At 35.7% G+C, this 20229-nt stretch overlaps 1 protein-coding gene across 1 annotated transcript in view; it reads right to left on the reverse strand.

Annotated features, from left to right (window-relative positions):
• Positions 1 to 20229, reverse strand: part of USP34 (ubiquitin specific peptidase 34) — a 362663-nt gene that overhangs the window by 190738 nt on the left and 151696 nt on the right. Inside the window, exons 9-10 of the mRNA XM_044659479.1 lie at positions 13220 to 13301; positions 13039 to 13131 (exon numbers count right to left, since the gene is read on the reverse strand). Coding sequence (XP_044515414.1) covers positions 13039 to 13131; positions 13220 to 13301 — 175 coding nt within the window. The remainder of the gene's footprint in view (positions 1 to 13038; positions 13132 to 13219; positions 13302 to 20229) is intronic.

A 20229-nucleotide genomic window follows, 5' to 3' on the forward strand; every position in this document is an offset into this window, starting at 1 on the left:
TGTCCAGAGGTCCCTTGGAGGATGACGGCTTCAGCAGAAGAAGAAAGGAAAATGAGCATGTCAGAGTTTCTGCCAGGCATCACAGAGAAAGCTCTGATCAGGTTTGGGCCTGTCTTTATTTTTATATACTTTAAAGATTACACATATGGCTGGCATGGAATTTCATTTTCAACATACATTTTTTCCTGGAGATATGAATAAGTCATACATTAGCTTCATTACTAAAAACTTTTCATTCTCCAGTAATTTTCAATATTTTTCAAAGGTATGTTTGACATGTTTCCTAGGCTACAGGGTTAACAAAACAGTTCGGTAGGGTGGGACGTACCAGTCTTTTCATGGAACAACTTCTCTATGTTTCATCTATTGTCCTTCCTATGTTAACATACTGAATCATGGAGGCTTGTCATTTCCCATTACCTAAGCTTCTGTGTATGGGAATGGAAAATCTAAGTACAGTTTTGTTGGGGATTTATGCCTAGGAATATCCCCTAAATGATCCCTTATCCAGATTGGTACATAAGCAGGAAAAGTCTTTAACATTAGATCACTTTCTGTAAGGTTGTTAAGAAATGAGTTTAGGGCAGTGATGGGCAAACTTTTTAAAGAGGGTACCAAAGGAAAGGAAATGCTCATCTGTCAGTGTGTTTCTAAGGCAACTCTTTTGAAGTTTCATTGTATTGTATCCTACTCATTGTATTCGTCATATTAAGAATAATGTCCCACTGTTGGATAGAACATTTCTGGGGGTCGCATCTGGCCCGTAGGTCATAGTTTGCCCATCACTGGTTTAGGGGAATTTCTGTATCATTACATATAAGAGTGGGATTTTCCTGGAGGTCTATAGAGGCCCTAGGCAGCCTTCAGCAATTATTCTTCTGTATTTCCCTGGGATTGAGTAGTATTATTGATCATTATAATTCCAATAATAGAGTGTATTAATAAGAGAATCTGAGTGGGTATTTCCATCCTCCTTGAGGACAGTTCCTCGGATTTCCACCTGCGACATGTCAGACAGGGTGGGTTTGATGGCTCCCAGCACTTAATGTTATAAGAGGGGAAACTAGATATTTAAGACATGGTTGCCAGAAATCGGATTAACTCGATTTCAAATTATAATAGTCCCAAGTCAGGATGACTTTTTATGGAAGTTTATTTACAATTAGGAAGGTTGAAGGTAGGGAAATTGAGAGAGAGAAACTCTGGCCCGGACCAGGTCTGCACTAGATAAGAATTTGACAGCCCCAGCAAAGAAGCACAGAGGTTAATTAAACAAGGCTTCTAGCCACAAGGCCTTTTTCAATTAGAGAGGCAAGAGAATCCTCCTTGAGGCTAGAGCCTCCAGAAACACCAAGAGAGGAGAAAGGAAGCCAGCTTAACTTACCCATGTGACAAATCAGAGGGAAGCAGTCTGAGGTCTCACCAGAGATTCTTCAACACCAAGTTCAAAGCGCCAACTGCCTCCACAGGAAGGCATCATATTTAAAAGATAGCATCTTTCATCACTTCCTGCATCCAACTCCAATTTTCAAGTGGACAAATGGCAGCCTCAACACTGTTTTGGGACTGCCCAAATGGCAGTCCCTTGTTTTTTATTTGTTACTTATTATCACCTGTGGGTAACTGATATTCCCCTCCCCACTTAATTCTAAGTTGGGTGGGGTGACATTATTTCTGATGGCTAGAGTCTAACAATGAATGAGGATGAGCTAATTCCATTTACACAATGTCCACTACCCAGCCCTTACCATTCTTCTGCCTTAGAATCTATACAAAGTGATGATTTGAAGATAAAAGGTAAAGATTTAAAACAAAACAAAAAACTAGAATATGTTTTAATAGCTTATTTTAAAAGGAATAAAACAAGTAATATTTAGGGCAGAATAAAATTGCACATTAAGATATACCTATGTAAACATCAAAGGAGGAAGAAGCATGAAGAGATACTGTGTTAGGAGAGTTAAAGAGATGACCTGAACTACAAAGGAAAGAGATGAGTCTAGGAAACAGATCTAGAGGTCTAGGGTACTATCAAAATGTGATAGTGATGAATAATTTCAGCATCTGCTGGAGATGAAAACAAAATTTACTAATTTTTCTTAATGATAACTTCATCCTTGGAAAAGTGGAATAACTTAAGAAGGGAAACTTTTGTACTACTTAATTCTCAACAAATATAGGAATGGGTTGCTGAGATGAAAATTATACAAATTGGAGGTAACTAGGTGCTGACTTCAAATGTGGCCTCATACTTCCTAGCTATGTGACTCAGAACAACTCACTTAACTCCAATTGCCTAGCCCTTACTGATCTTCTATGTCTTCTACCTTCAAAGACACATGGTTCAGGTTTCAAGAAAAATTATAGGAAGTGTAGAGAATAATAGCCACTACAATTCAGAATGTATGAGAGAAAGAGAGCAAAACCAAGGAATAATATATCATTCACTTTAGATTTGAGCTCAGATTTCAAAGGGTCCTATTTTTACTGCTTATACATTGCTTAGAAAATAAAAGTTTAAATTTTTAAAAAAGACAAAGGAAGAAAAGGTAGTGAAAGCCTTATCTACTAAAGTAAGCAAGGACATTTCTAATAATTAAACTGTGAAAAAACAGAAATAATTAGGATGAACAAGGGGAAAATTTCTAAAGCACCCATTCTTATGTCAGGATCAGTGAACTTTAAAGAAAAAGTTGATAGCTGTTACTTTTTAATAATTAATTTCCCTTGTATTCCTATGAATTTGAATGCATTTAAAAATATTATTGTGGAAAGGGTTTCACTAGACTGCTTAATGCATTCATGAAACAAAATCAGTAAAAACATATGGCCTATAGTCTAAACATCAGTCTAAAGTGAGTGGTGTGACTCTCTATGAAAACTCATCAACTTTTTGTTTTTAAAGTTATGATGTGACTGCAAAAAAATAAAAAGAAAAGGAAGAGCACAGAGTGCATAAACATGATTCTAATGAGTGCAATATCAATTTCAGGTAAAATTATTGAATATAGCTATAGAAAGAAGATCAGAAAACATTTAGGAATGGAATGAGCAATAACTAAGTGGTAATTTGGTTTCATCAAAGAGGACCTAGCAGTGAAAGCTAAATAACAAATATTAAACTGTCCAGTAAATCAAGCAAATGATGAAAGTAGATCTGTATAACATATCTGAATTTTTATTTTTTTGGAATGTTTTTCCATGGTTACATAATTCATAATCTTTCCTCGCCTCCTCCCTCCCATCTCCCAGAGTTGATGAGCAATTTCTCTGGGTTATACATGTATTATTGCTCAAAACCTATTTCCATTATACTCATATTTGCAAAAGAGTGATTTAACATCAAAACTCTAATCATATCCTCATCAAACCATGATCATAGGTTTTTCTTCTGTATTTCTATTCCCACAGTTCTTTCTTTGGATATGGATGTGTTCTCTCTCATAAATCCCTTTAAATTGTTCTGGGTCATTGCATTGCTGCTAGTAGAAAAGCCTATTACATTCCATTCTGCCACAGTGTATCCGTCTCTGTGTATAAGGTTCACCTGCTTCTTCTCCTTTCACTCTGAATCAGTTCCTGGAGGTCTTTCCAGGTCACATGAAATTCTTCCCATTCATCATTCCTTTCAGCACAATAATATTCCATCACCAACAGATACCACAATTTGTTCAGCCATTCCCTAATCAATGGGTACTCCCTCATTTCCCAATTTTTTGCTGCTATAAATATTTTTGTACAAGTATTTTTCCTTATCTCCTTGGGGTACAAACCCAGAAGTGGGAATGATGGATCAAAGGGCAGGCAGTCTTTTAAAGCCCTTTGGGCATAATTCAAAATTGCTCTCCACAATGGTTCCATGATTTCACAGCTCTACCAGCACTGTATTAGTGTCCCAATTTTGCCTCCTCCCTTCCAATATTTATGACTTTCCTTTGCTGTCATATTGGCCAATCTGGTAGGTGTGAGGTGGTACCTCATAGTTGTTTTGATTTCTATTTCTCTAATTATGAGATTTAGAACACTTTTTCATGTGCTTATTGATAGTTTTGATTTCTTTATATGAAAACTGCCTATTCATGTCCCTCGATGATTTCCTGATTGGGGAATGGCTTGATTTTTTTGTAAATCTGACTTAGCTCCTTATAAATTCAAGAAATTAGACCTTGGTCAGAGGTTCTTGTTATATTTTCCCCCCAATTCCTTGCTTCCCTTCTAATTGTGGTTGCATTGGTTTTCTTTGTACAAAAATACCTTTTTAATGTAATCGAAATTATTCATTTTACATTTTGTAATATTCTCTATTTCTTGCTTGTTCTTAAATTCTTTCCTTTCCCATAAACCTGACAGGTATACTATTCTATGTTTACCTAATTTACTTATAGTTTCCTTCTTTATATTTAAGTCATTTACCCATTCTGAATTTATCTTGGTATAGGGTGTGAACTGTTGATCTAAAGCTAATCTCTCTCTTACTGTTTTCTATTTTCTCAGCAGTTTTTGTCAAATAGTGGGTTTCTGTCCCAAAAGCTGGGAGTTTGGGGTTTCTTGTACACTAGCTTGCTGAGGTTATTTACCCCCAGTCTATTCCATTGATCCACCCTTCTATCTCTTAGCTAGTACCATATTGTTTTGATGATGACTGCTATGTAGTACAGTTTAAGATCTAGTAGTGGCTAGGCCCCCATCCTTCAAATTTTTTTCATTAGTCCCCTTGATATTTTTGATCTTTTGTTCTTCCAAATGAACTTCGTTATAATTTTTTTCAATTGAGTAAAAAGTTTCTTGGTAGTTTGATAAGTATGGCACTAAATAAGTAAATTAATTTGGGCAGATTGTAATTTTTATTATATTAGCTCGTCCCTACTTTAATCACTTCAATTTCTTTTTCTTCTCCAATTGTGACTGCTAGTGTTTCTAGTACAGTATTAAATAATAGAGGTGATAATGGGCATCCTTGCTTCATTCCTGATCTCATTGGGAAGGTTTCTAATTTATCCCTATTGCAGATGGTGCTTACTGATGGTTTTAATATACTCTTTATTATATTTAAGAAAGTCCCTTTATTCCAATACTTTCTAGTGTTTTCAATAGGAATGAGTGTTGTATTTTGTCAAAGGCTTTTTCTGCTTCTAGTGAGATAATCATGTGATTTCTGTTGGTTTAATTACTGATATGGTCAATCATGTGGATAGTTTTCCTAATATTAAACCATCCTTGCATTCCAGGTATAAATCCCACCTGATCATAGTGAATAATCCCTGTGATAATTTGCTGGAGTCTTTTTGCCAACATTCTATTTAAGATTTTTTGCGTCTATGTTCATTAAGGAGATTGGTCTGTCATTTTCTTTCTGTTTTTAGTCTGCCTGGCTTTGGAATCAGTGCCATATTTGTGTCATAAAAGGAATTTGGTTAAACTCCTTCATTGCTTATTTTGTCAAAGAGTTTGTATAGTGTTTGAGATTAGTCGTTTCTTAAATGTTTGATAGAATTCACTTGTGAATCCATCTGGCCCTGGGGATTTTTTCATAGGGAGTTCCTTGATGGCTTGTTCAATTTCTTTTTCTGAGACGGAATTATTTAAGTATTCTATTTCCTCTTTTGTTAATCTAGGCAATTTATATTTTTGTAGATATTCACCCATTTCACCTAGATTGTCATATTTATTGCCACATAGCTGGGCAAAATAATTCTTAATAATTATCTTAATTTTCGCTTCATTAGAGGTGAGGTTGCCCTTTTCATCTTTAATACTGTTAATTTGATTTTCTTTTTTTATTAGATTTACAAGTACTTTATTTTATTCGTTTTTTTTTTCAAAGTACCAACTCCTACTCTTATTTATTAGTTCAATAGTTCACTTACTTTCAATTTGATTAATTTCTCCTTTGATTTTTAGGATTTCCAATTTAGTTTTTATTTCGGGATTTTTAATTTGAATTCCCAATTTATTGACCACTTCCCACTCTGATTTGTTGATATATGCACTCAGGGATATAAATTTTCCTGAGTACTCCTTTGGCTTTTTCTTAGGTCATGATTTTCAGGTAGTCCAATAATTCTTAAACTATCTCTTCCTTGATCTATTTTCCACATCTGTTGTTTTATCAATTAGGTGTTTTATATTATCCTCAATTTTTTTTCTTTTGACTTTGTTTTATAGAATCTTGCTGCCTTATAAAGTCATTCGCTTCTAATTTTTCAATTCTAATTTTTAAAGACTGAATTTCATTCATGACTTTGATCCTCCTTTTCCTTTGATCTATTTTCTTTGTAGGTCATTGTTTTTATCTTTTCCTTTTTTTGCTTCATTTTTTTGAGCTGGTCAATTTTGGCTGTAAGACACTATTGTGAAGATGGGATTTCTTGTTCATGTGCCTCTGTTCCTAGATGACCTATTTTGCTCTTTAAGTTTTTTTCCTCAATTTTCTTCAAGCTCTCTTAATTGTTTTTTGAACTGTGTTTTAAGTTCTTCTAGAGGCTGAGTCTAATTCACTGGAGTTTCTGAGTTTTTTATTGGTGTTCCTTGGTCCTCCTTCATTCCATTTGTCCTTTGTTTATTACCTGAATAGAAGCTGTTGATTGTAATTTCTTTTTTATTTTTCTGTGGTTAATTCATATTTTTTCCTTCTTTCCCCCTCCCAATAGGCCATATTCTTGCTCCTTTGTTTATTTGCTGGATCTGTGAGTTTGGGCTTTTCTGCCCTGAAGGGGCTTCTTCTTTGCACTGCAGATTAACTGAATTAGGCTGATAGAGCTGAACAGTTACATTAATGTGCCCTGAGGCCAGATCTTCCCCAGCTGCCAGCAGAGGCCAAAGATTAAAGTAAAGTTGTGGAGCCCAACTACTCTGGTCCTTCTCTCTACTCCTTTTTGCCAGCTGTCTAGACAGAGCCCTGAGTTTCCTATGGTGGTACCAAGTTACTCCATTAGGGTTACAGCCTTCCCCCTGGAATCTCAGTCAGCTAGATTCCTACCTCCAGTCTCAGTGCAGTAGGTAGGGGTTAGAACCCCTTTAGAGTCTTCTTCTATGTACTACTGATAAACTGGATTAATCCAAATGAACGGATCTAAAGAGCTAAATGTGCCCTGAGGTCAAAACTTCCAGAGGGAGAGTCCTAAAATAGAGGTGTGGAGGTTGAAATCTGTGGCCAACCTGCCCCCTTCTCTGCTTCTCTCCTCCAGCTCCCTCTTGCCAGCTATGAACAGAGCCCTGAGCATTGAAAACTTGTGGTAGCAAGGAACTTTGCCCCAATTGGAGCCCTGGACCTAAGATCCCAACAACAGTCCAAGTATCACCACAGTAGGTGGGGGAAGGGTCCTGGGACCTTCCTTCTTTCTTCTCCTTAAACCAGAGAATTCCACCTTCTCTACATATCTTTTAAATTGAATAGAGCAAAGGGCCCCCAGCTCAGTCTTGTTGAATTTGGTTTTCTCTTCTACTTAAAGAGCTTTGTTTGTGATTGGCATGGAAGAGTTTTCACAGAGGAGTTAACTTTTACTTTTAAAGTTTTACTTTTAAAGTTTTAAAGGAGTCTTCTTGTTCAGATATGTATTCAATGCAATAGAAAAGTCTTTGAGATCCCTTTTAACTCTGATTCTATTACCCTGTGACTAAAACAAGTGTGTGCCTTAGCTCAAAACACATTTGAAGAATTAGATTGAAGTCTACACAGTATATTCCAGCAAAGACCTTGCTTAGTTATAAATGTTTACTGTTTCTAAGCTGCTATCTTGACTGCGCCCACCTTTACCTAGATTTTAGCAAAGCATTCAGTTACTCAAACTAGCTATACATAAAATACTGGGGAATTTCGATTAGATAAAGAATCTTAAAATTATCACCCATGAGTCAAATGTTTGTAAGGCCCAAAAGTTAAGAAAGGTTTTTACCTCTTTTAAAGGAAGTGGACTTGTAAAAAACATTTTCAGCAATTAAGCCTTACAAAAACAAGCAGACAGTAGTTTGTGGAGCCTTATTTGAAAAAAAGAAAGAGTTAAAAATGCCAAATGAATAGAATAGTGATTAATGATTCAATATCACTTAGAGGGATATCTTCAAGGAAATGCCCTGAGGGTCTATACTAGGCCTTATGCAGTTTAACAAGATTATCAATGATTTGGTGAAATACACAGACTATATGACTATTTAAGATACAAATAACACCAAATAAGATAATGTTTTAAACAAGAGAATTTGCTTACCAAAAACTGAGTCAAAGAAGGAAAAAAGAAGATAAAAATGCATTTGATAAAGAGTTATTTTCATATTATAAATACTCTCTTCTAGAGGTAGTGGTTTTTATACTGTGAGAAGTCAACAAATAAAGGCAAGATGACTACTTTGGTAGTTTTAAAGGAGTCTTCTTGTTCAGATATGTATTCAATGCAATAGAAAAGTCTTTGAGATCCCTTTTAACTCTGATTCTATTACTCTGTGACTAAAACAAGTGTGTGCCTTAGCTCAAAACACATTTGAAGAATTAGATTGAAGTCTACACAGTATATTCCAGCAAAGACCTTGCTTAGTTATAAATGAGCTAAAGATCAGAGATGTAAATGATGAAAGGGATCAAGAAAATGCTAACTAGGTTGTTCTCTACAGGATTATTTAAGAAATAAATAGTTTGACAAAGAAAAGGCAAAGAGGAATATGTTGTCCTATCTCTTTTCCCCTTAACCAAACCAATATCACAATCAAAATTTGCCTTCAGGTTCCACTATGCCCTCTGGAATTCTTGCTTCATAGTAAGCAAACTTCCTTTTATCCTAGATTACTTTTTCTATTAGTCATTATAAAGACTTGAATCACAGAGTATCTTCCCCTGCACTGATATTTTAAATGCTCTCTGATATTGGTTGTAGTGTAAGAGTCAAAATACTCCTTGTACCTCATTTTCATTTTTTGTATTCTTCCTCTATCTCCATTACTCACTGGATTTTTCCTCTTTTGAAGTCCACGGTAAAAATTTTACAACCAATGAAACTTATGGTAGCTAAAGTATACTGACCATCAAGTCATTCTAAAATGTTCTAACCTTTTAAAAGTAACCAACAGAGGGCAGATAGATGGCTCAGTGGGTAAGAGCCAAGCTTAGAAACAGGAGGTCCTGGGTTCAAATTTGGCCTTAGATACTTCCTAGTTATGTGACCCTGGACAAGTCACTTGACTCCCATTGCCTAGCTTTTACCACTCTTCTGCCTTGGAACCAATACAGAGTATTGATTCTAAGATGGAAGGTAAGGGCTTAAAAATAAATAAATAAAAGTAACCAATGACTTCTTAACTGTCAAATTTAATAGTCTTTACTCCAACCCAATTCTTCTCAACCTAAGAGTTACTTTTCTACACAGATGACCACTGTTCTAACCCACATACTGTTTCCCCTATGGATTTTTATAAAACTACTCTGATTCAGCTCCTATCTTGTCTCCTGAATAATCTCATCAACTACTTATGGTTTAATTATCATTTCTACTAGGTAGATGGTATTCAGATCTATATATCTACTAACTAATGGATAATTTAAATTGGCAGACACATAATAAATGCTAGTTGACTCATCACTCTCACTCACTTACCATATCTAATGATTAGTCCTTTATACTTTACAACATCTTAACATCTGACACTTCTATATTTCTATTAAGAAGTCCAGAGTCTCTTCACCCCTTGCCTATATTATTGCAAAAGCCTCATAACTATATCTTTCTACAAGTTTCTCACTATTTTAGTATATCCTACATTCTACTGACAAGTAATTTTCCTTAAACGGAGATCTAACCAACTCATTCCTCTATTCAATCAATTTTAGTGGCTTCTTATTGACTCTAGAATAAAATATAAACTTCTCCATTTAGCTTTTAGCCCATCATATCCTGGCCCCAATTATACCTTTCCAAATTCAATGGACAATACTCTCCCTCCTATATTCTCAAGACCCAGTAAAAAAAGTATTTCTTTCTATTATTCATTCAGGATATTCCATCTGTCATCTCTCTGCCTTTGCCCTGACAGGCAAACAACAATCCTATTCTATGGCAGGCACTGTGATAATTTCTGGGTACATAAATACAAGCATAAAGTAAGCCCTCAAGGTGCTTACACTATAATGGGGAAAGACAACATATAAAATGGAGCCGAAATGTTTGAAGGATAGGGGGTTGTGACAAAACATGTAAGGATATCTGGAGATCAGAAATACAGTCAAAAGAGAATGAAACATGGACAATCCAGGATTTGTGTAAATGAAATTAACTCTAGCCCATTCATAGTTAAAAATCTACTTACCCTAGGCATCTAGATTATATGGTCCCCACCTTCCTCAAGGGAAGTGGAGATAATTTAATCACACCTGACAATCTAGATTATATCATCCCCACCTCCCTCAAAAGGGGAGTGGAGATAAATTAACCACACATGACAATAAGCATCAAATCAAAAACAAGAGACTACCCTTTGGGCAGTCCAAATCAGTGTAGATGCTGTCATTAGTCCACTTGAATTAGAGGTGGCCCACAGGAAATGACAAGAGAAGCTATCTCTTTAAATATGTGGGTTACAACCTGGTAAAGTTAGTTCAGGAGTGGAAGGAGTTCAGGAGTTTCAGCTTAGGACTTGGTGCTGAAGGTGCTCCACTGAGACCTCAGGATGCTTCTACTCTGAATTGTCACGTGGGTAAGTTAGGCTGACTTCCTTGGCCTACCTTGGCGTTTCCAAACTCTGCCTTAAGTAGGCTTATAGCCTCTCTGATTTCTAAAGTCTTGTGGCTTGTAACCTAGTTTAGCCTTTTAACCCTCTCTCTCCATCCAGGCCTCTCCAGGCCTGGACTGGCTTCTCCCTCTCTCTATTTACCTACCTTTTACCTTCCTAATTGTAAATAAACTACCTTAAACCCAATCCTGACTTGGGTCTAATTTAATTAAGGAATCAACCTGAATTGTTGATTCCTGGGGGCCATACTTTAAATATACATATTTATAAAATACCTAAATCTCCCTCTTACAGATTCCAAAATTGGATATCCAGAAGGAACTCAGCAGTGGGTTGTTCTCATGCCTGGAATGCATGGCTTCCTAATTTCTATCCTCATAAAGCTTCTCTTTTACCTTTAAGATGCAGTATAGACAACAATTTCTACAGGAAGCTTTTCTTGATCTATGCCTACTATTGCCCTATGTGTACACACAAATGGATATATATTTTATATGTATTTGTCTCTTCTGTTAGAATGTAAACTCAATATAAATAAGGACTTTTTCATTCTTTCTACTTATAACCTCAGCACCTGGGACATACCAGGTACTTAATAAATACTTAAAGCCTCTGAAGAAGATATCATCATCCTTTTTATAAACCAGGTTCACTATTCCTTTATTCATCACATCCAACAATTTTAGACCCTGTTTGAAGTTTTCTTGATAAGATCCTGGAATGGTTTGCCATTTCCTACTTCAATTCATTTTAAAGATGAGGAAAATGAGGAGAACAGGGTTAAGTCACTTGCCCAGGATCTCAAAGCTGGTATCTGGAGCTGAATCTGAACTTCCTAACTCTAAACCTGGCACTCTATCAAACTGAACCATAGACTTCCTCTACTACTACTACTTCACTGTCATCTCAAACTCTACCCTTTCTTTCAAACTTCATACATCCAATTAGTTGTGAGATTATATACTTTAAAAAAAGAAACAAAAAAAAACTTTTACCTCCCATCTTAAGAGTCAATACTGTGTATTTTGATTCCAAGGGAGAAGGGAAGTTAGGGCTAGCCAGTGGGGGTTAAGTTCCTTGCTCAGGGTCACACAGCTAAGAAATGTATGTGGCCAGACTTGAACTCACGATCTCCTGTCTCTACCCAGCTCTCAATGGAATAAGCCACCTACCTGCCACCCAAATAATTTACTTTCAACATCCATATTTCTATCATTGATCCCATTCTCTTTCATTCACATGGGTATCATCTAAGTTCAGGGCATGCCTTCTTCCTATCTAAAATAGTGTTTCCTAATTCATTTCTCTAACTCCAGACTTTTTTCTCCTCCAAATTATCTTCAATACTCTTTGAAAGCATGAGTTTGACCACGTCTATCCCTGTACTTAATAACTCCAGTGGCTCCCTATCATCCTTGAACAATATAAACTACTTTTAACAGTATTTAAAGCCTTTGTCATCTTGGCTCGAAACTACCTTTATCATATATTATTGCCTATATTCTGGCTAAACTGAACTTGATGTTCCATTATACTTCCTTCCTCAATGCCTTTGAATAAACTGTCTCCCATGCCTGAAATGTAGTTACTACGCAGCTTAGAATGTCTACTTAAACATAATGTATATATGCAACAAATACCTAACAACCACAATGAAAATGGAATAAAGGCATTAATGTGAATTATTCCTTTGTAATTTTTATTAAATGAGAATTGCAGAGAATATTGCAAAATTAAAAAGAACAAGTGAGATTCAAAAGAAAAAATATGAAACAGAAGACATTTCTTTGAAGAAGCGGAAAGTACAAAGATGTGGAACACTTAATATATGTTCCAGACATTTCCCACTATATTGATGAGTTAGGTGATTTTGTTTTCTCTTTATCTTTTCTCCACTTAAAAAAATACCATTTTTTGAGATGATTCTCTGAGAGGGAAAAAGGAGAGCGAATTGTGGCAGTTTTCACGATGTTAAAACTCAGTGGTTTGAGAGCCAGGCCTAGAGACAGGAGGTCCTAGGTTCAAATCTGGCCTCAGACACTCAGACAGCTGTGTGATCCTGGGCAAGTCACTTGACCCCCACTGCCTACCCTTACCACTGTTCTGCCTTGGAGCCAATACACAGTATTGACTCCAAGATGGAAGGTAAGGGTTTTATTTAAAAAAAAAAAAAAAAAAAAGGGGGGGGGGTGAAACAAAAAAACCCAAAACTAATGAATTCTAATAAAATAATTGGAAACATTTTTAAGATGGTTAAAAACAAAGTCCTTTAATTTCTTCCCCTTTAATTTAATTAATTTCTTTAACTAAAAATTTCTTTACCTGTGCTGCAGCCCAAATGCAATCTATGTGTTGAGTACTTAGTCGTCCTTCTGCTGCCAGAAAATTCAAAATCACTTGGCACTGTTTGATAATCTGGAAAAAAAGGGACATATGTGTTCAATACACAAAATATTTTCATCTACCAAGAATAAAGGAAACCCAGCTGATTTTTTTTACAAACCTCTATATGTAAATTTGGTCCAAATATATGCTCAACAACATTGTTGCTAATAAGCCAGTCTGCAAGCTCTTTTGCAATTGACCTAAAGTAAAATAGTAAATATAGTTAGTATTGTAGATTAACTAAACTGGAAGACTTTTTCATAAAAAACGATTATACTCTATTATCATTCATCAAAATGAAATGTGACTCTTAATTTGAATAAATAGACATATATATATATATATGTTTACTTTCAATAATTAAAAGAGAAACTAAAGCAAAATAAAGCTCTTGACAACACTTAATTAAAGAGCTTTAGAGACTTCCGTGTTAAAATGGTGGCAGAGTAGAAGCAGCTATTTAACCTCTCCTAACGCACAGAGATAGGACTCCTCAAGAGGAAATAAAAACAAATCCAGACGAATGAAGGGACCCCACAACAGGGCGCAGTAATCAAGGTATGTGGAATCAGGTCATTTCCACTCTATAGGGGGGTGAAATAGCTCTCACGAAAATGGGAGCTGAGCAACCCCCACACCCTGCCCCCACCTACTGTGCCAAAGCCAGCGCACAAGAGTTAGAGCAAGTTTGGGGGATTCATTTAGTTCTTGGCAGCTACCTGGGATCACCAGGGCCTGCTTCTGAGAGCAGCAAGCCTTAAGACCCCAAGAGGCTAAAGAACACACGGACTTTGAATACAGATCTGGAATTCAGGCTCGGACGTTGAATGCACATGCAAGCACGGACACAGAGGAGGACGTGGACCTTGAGCGCAGGCACAGGCCTTGGGTGGGGACCCAGTGCAGAGGGATGCATGACTGGAAGCAGCACCCTGAAACTGTTAAAGGAGCTTCTGACAGGAGCAAGCAAAGAGACCACCAGGTGGCTTCCTCCTGAGAACAACTATACTTGAGACCTCAGGGGCCTAAAGAGCGCAGACCGACCCTGGGCATGAGGATAAAACTAAGAGGGATCACTTTGCTGTGACTCAGACCAAAAATGCTCCACAGTTTGATAGGCTAGGAAGAAAGTCTGTCTGCCTCACCCAGACTTCTGACTGAGAAAGAAATAATAATAATGGCAAGCCTGTCACAAGAACCTCAAAAGAGAAAGATTAAGAAGAAATCTTTAACACTTGACAACTTTTACATAGAAAATATCCAGACAACAGAGTAAACAACAAAAGAGAACAAACAAGTAATCATATCCAAACCTTCCCCCAAAAATGAAAAATGGTCACAAGCTCCTGAAGAGTTCAAATATGAGATCATCAGAAAGATGGAAGAGATTTGGCAAGAGAAGTGGGAAATGGCTCAAAAGGAAAATAAAAGGATAAAAGACAGAAACTCCCAACTGAAGAAATATGCCCCAAAATCAAAAGAATTGATAAGCATGTTGGAGACCAAAATCAAACAGCTGGAAAACAGGATAGACCAAATTGAAAAGGAAAATCAAAAGTTATAACAGAATATCAGTCTCTAAAGACCAGAATTGGGCAAGTAAAAGCCAATGACCTCTCAAGACAACAAATAAAACAAAGTCAAAACACTGATAAAATACAAGGAAATATTAAATATTTCACTGAGAAATTGACAAAGAAACAGATCTAGAAGAGACAATTTGAGAATCATTGGTCATCTTGAAAAAGCAGAAATTAATAGAAATTTGGACTCCATACTACAAGAATAATTTTTACAACAAAACTGCCCTGAAGTTCTTCAACAAGAGGGCAATACACACATAGAAAGGATCCATAGATCACCGTCTACAATAAACCCTGAAAAGACAACCCCCAGGAATATAATAGCCAAATTCAAGAGCTTCCAAGTAAAAGAAAAAAATCTTACAAGCCAGAAAGAGACAATTCAGATATCAAGGAGCACCAATCAGGATCACACAGGATCTGGCAGCCTCCACACTAAAAGCAAGGCTTGGAATATGATATTCAGAAAGGCAAGAGAAATGGGTCTACAACCATGACTACAATCACCTACCCATCAAAAATGCTTATAAACTTCCAGGGGAAAGTATGGGCATTGAACAAGATAGATTTCCAAATATTTGCACAGAAAACACCAGGACTAAATGGAAAGTTCAATATCTAACCACAAAAACAAAGAGAAACATGAAAAGGTAAATAAGAAACAAGAGGGGAAAGAAAGAAAAAACCTTTATTTTTAAATTTGCTTCTTTAAGGGCATCAATAAGATCAAATTGTTTATATTTCTAAATGGAGGAATGTTGTGTGTAATTTTTCAAAAACTGTATTCACTATTATAGTAATTAGAAGAATTATTCATAGGGAGAGGTTGGACTATTACATGGTCTAACATGATATGGGGGGGGAAAGCGGGGGGTGAATAGTTGACGGCACAAAGAGAAACTTGAATGAATAAGAAAAATAGGATATTCTACACCACACAAAGAGGGCACGGGAAGAGGAAAGGATGAATAGGCGAGGAAGAGATCATTAAGAGGTAATATTTAAACCTTACTCTCAGTGGAATTAACCCTGAGAAGGAAGAGTAGCTATATCCATTGGGATATAGAATTCTATCAAACCCTACTGAGAACTTCAGAAGGGATAAACCAAGGGGAGAAGGGGAATGGGGAGGTCAAAAAAGGGAGGGGAGGAGAGGGGGAAAATAATTCATGAGGCCTTAAAAAATAAAAAGGGGAATAATAAGGAAGGAGGTGGAAAGGTAAGTAAATCAAGGGAGGGAACAAGGGGGACTGGTTTAAAACAAGCCACTGGTTTAAAAGGAAATAGTGTAAGAAGAAGGGGTAGAACTAAGCGAGGATACCAAAATGTTGGGAAATACACAACTGATAAATTATAACTCTGAATGTGAATGGGATGAACTAACCCATAAAACGGAAGCAAAAAGCAGAGTGGATTAGAAACCAAAATCCTACCATGGATTATCCACAAGAAAGACATATAAGGCGGGTGGACATACACAGGTTTAAGGTCAAGGGCTGGAGCAAAATCTTTTGGGCTTCAACTAAAAAAAAGAAGGCAGGAGTGGAGATCATGATTTCTGACAAAGCCAAAGTAAAAATAGGTCTGATTAAAAGAGACATGGAAGGTATTTACATTCTGATAAAAGGCAGTATAGACAATGAGAAAATAACAGTACTCCACATGCATGAACCAAATGGTATAGCATCCAAATTCCTAAAGGAGAAACTGGCAGAGCTCAAAAAGGAAATGGATAGTAAAACTATACTAGTGGGAGATCTAAATATTCCTCTTTCAGATCTAGATAAATCAAACTAAAAAATAAATAAGAAGTGAATGAAATATTAGAAAAATTAGATTTAATAGATATGTGGAGAAAAATAAATAGGGAAAAAAAAGGAATACTTTTTTTTCGGCTGCACATGGTACATTCACAAAGACTGACCATGAAATAGGGCATAGAAGCATTGCAAACGAATGCAAAAGAGCAGAAATAATTAATGTAACCTTTTTGGATAATGCAATAAAAATAATAATAAGCGCACATAGATAAGCAAATCAAAAAATAATTGGAAATTAAATAATGATTCTCCAAAACCAGTTATTTAAAGAAGAAATCATAGAAAAAATGAATAATTTCATTGAAGAGAATGGTAATTCTACACAACTTCATGGGATGCAGCTAAGGCAGTACTCGGGGAAATTTATATCCTTTAGTGCATGTTCAACTGGGCATGCAAATTAAAAAACTAGAAAGGGAACAAATTAAAAATCCCCAGCTTAAAGACCAAATTAGAGATAATAATAAAATTGAAAATAAAAGAACTATTGAATTAATAAATAAGACTAGAAGCTGGTACTTTGAAAAAACAAAGAAAATTGACAAAGTACTGGTCAATCTAATTAAAAAAAGGAAAGAAGAAAACCAAATTCTCAGTATCAAAGATGAAAAGGGAGACCTCACCTCTAATGAAGAAGAAATCAAGGCAATCATTAAACTATTTTGCCCAATTATGTGGTGATAAATATAGCAACTTAGGTGAGATGGATGAATATTTACAAAAATATAAAACTGCCTACATTAACAGTAGAAGAAATAGAATATTTAAATAGTCCCATCAAAAAAAAAAAAAAAGAAATTGAACAAGCCATCAAAGAACTCCCTAAAAAAAATCCCCAGGACCAGATGGATTCACAAGTGAATTCTATCAAACCTTCAAAGAACAACTAATTCCAATACTATATAAACTCTTTCACATAATACACATGATACAAATATGGTACTGATCCCAAAGCCAAGTAGATCAAAAACAGAGAAAGAAAACTACAGACCAATCTCCTTAATAAACATAGATGCAAAAATCTTAAACAACTAGCAAAAAGATCCAGCAAGTGATCACGAGGGTTATTTATTATGATCAGGTGGGATTTATACCAGGAATGCAAGGATGGTTCAACATAAGGAAAACCACCCACATAATTGACCATATCAACAAGCAAACCACCAAAACCACATGATTATCTCAATAGATGCTGAAAAAGCCTTTGACAAAATACAACTTCCATTCCTATTAAAACAGTAGAAAGCATAGTAACAGAAGGACCTTTCCTAAAAATAATAAGCAGTATATATCTAAAACTATCAAGAAGCATTATGTGTAATGGGGATAAATTAGAAGCCTTTCCAATAAGATCAGGCGTGAAACAAGGATGCCCATTATCACCTCTATTATTTAACATTGTACTAGAAACACTAGCAGTAGCAATTAGAGAAGAAAAAGAAATTGAAGGTATTAAAATAGGCAATGAGGAGACTAAGCTATCACTCTTTGCAGAAGATATGATGGTCTACTTAAAAAATCCTAGAGAATCAACTAAAAAGCTGAGAGCAAATTTGCAGGACACAAAATATATGCTCATAAATCATCAGCATTTCTATATATTTCTAACACATCACAACAACAAGAGGTAGAAAGAGAAACCCCATTTAAAATCACCCTAGACAACATAAAATACTTGGGAATCTATCTACCAAAACAAACACAGGAATTATACGAACACAACTACAAAAAACTTTCCAAACAATTAAAACTAGATCTAAACAATTGGAAAAACATTAAGTGCTCATGGGTAGGACGAGCTAATATAATAAAAATGATCATTCTACCCAAATTAATTTACCTATTTAGTGCCATACCGATCAAACTACCAAAAAACTTTTTTACTGAATTAGAAAAAACTATAGCAAAGTTCATTTGGAAAAACAAAAGATCAAGAATATCAAGGGAAATAATGAAAAAGAAGTGAAGGAAGGTGGCCTAGCAGTACCAGATATTAAACTATACTATAAAGCAACGGTCAACAAAATGATATGGTACTGGCTAAGAGACAGAAGGGAGGATCAGTGGAATACACTTGGGGTAAGTGGTGTCAGCAAGACAGTGTATGATAAACCCAAAGAGCCTAATTTTGGGGACAAAAATCCACTATTTGACAAAAACTGTTGGGAAAATTGGAAAACAATATGGGAGAGATTAGGTTTATATAACATCTCACACTTTACACTAAGATAAATTCAAAATGAGTGAATGACCTGAATATAAAGAAGGAAACTATAAGTAAATGGAGTCAACACAGAATAGTATACTTGTCAGATCTATGGGAAAGGGAAAATTTTAAAACCAAGCAAAAGTTGGAAAAAAATTACAAAATGTAATATAAATAATTTTGATTCCATTAAAAAGTTTTTGTACAAACAAAAACAATGCAACCAAAATCAGAAGGGAAAAAACAAATTGGGAAAATATCTTTATAACAAAAAACTCTGACAGGGGTCTAATTACTCAAATATACATGGAGTTAAATCAATTGTATAAAGAATCAAGCCATTCCCCAATTGATAACTGAGCATGGGACATGAATAGGCAATTTTCAGATAAAGAAATCAAAACTATCAATAAGCACATGAAAAAGTGTTCTAAATCACTAATAATTAGAGAAAGTGTTCTAAATCTCTAATAATTAAGAGAAATGCAAATGAAAACAAGTCTGAGGTACCACCTCACACCTAGCAGATTGGCTAAAATGATAGCAGGGGAGAGTAATGAATGTTGGAGGGGATGTGGCAAAATTGGGACATTAATGCATTGCTGGATGGCAATTTGGAACTATGCCCAAAGAGCTCTAAAAGACTGCCTGCCCTTTGAGCCAGCCATAGCATTGCTGGGTTTGTACCCCAACGAGATCATAGATAAAAAGACTTGTACAAAAATATTTATAGCTGCGCTTTTTGTAGTGGCAACAAAACTGGAAAACGAGGGTATGACCTTCAATTGGGGAATGGCTAAACAAATTGTGGTATGTGCTAGTAATAGAATACTATTGTGCTTAAAGGAAAAATAAAATGGAGGAATTCCATGTGAACTGGAAAGACTTCCAGGAATTGATGCAGAGTGAAAGGAGCAGAGCCAGGAGAACATTGTACACAGAGACTGATACACTGTGGTAAAGACTTCTGTACTAGCAGTAATGCAATGACCCAGGACAATCTGGAGGGACTTATGGAAAAGAACGCTACCTACATTCAGAGGAAGAACTACAGGAGTGGAAAACAGAAGAAAAATAACCACTTGAACACATGGGTTGATGTGGACATGATTGGGGATGTAGACTCGAAACAACCACACCAATGTAACTATCAATAATATGGAAATAAGTCTTTGACTGATGACACATGTAAAAACCAGTGGAAATGTGTGTTGGATATGGGAGGGGAGGGTGAAGGGGGAAAATAAAAACATGAATCATGAAACCATGGAAAAATTTTCTAAAAACATAAAATATTTAAATTTTTTAAAAAGAGCTTTATTCTGGTCACAAGAAAAATGTGAAATGACGCAACTCACTAGCTCTACTTTTTTTTTTCCAGAAGCAATCCTCACTGTCACTTCATTTATATCAGGCCTAATTTCAACTAAAAGATTACAGAATATTGAAATACTTTAGGTCCTACCAGTTTCTTCTCTGTTAAGGTTAGTATTAGAAAAGTATTAAGTCTTAGAATTTG

The sequence above is a fragment of the Gracilinanus agilis genome, chromosome 2 (genome assembly GCF_016433145.1).
Source record: "Gracilinanus agilis isolate LMUSP501 chromosome 2, AgileGrace, whole genome shotgun sequence".
NCBI lineage: Eukaryota > Metazoa > Chordata > Mammalia > Didelphimorphia > Didelphidae > Gracilinanus > Gracilinanus agilis.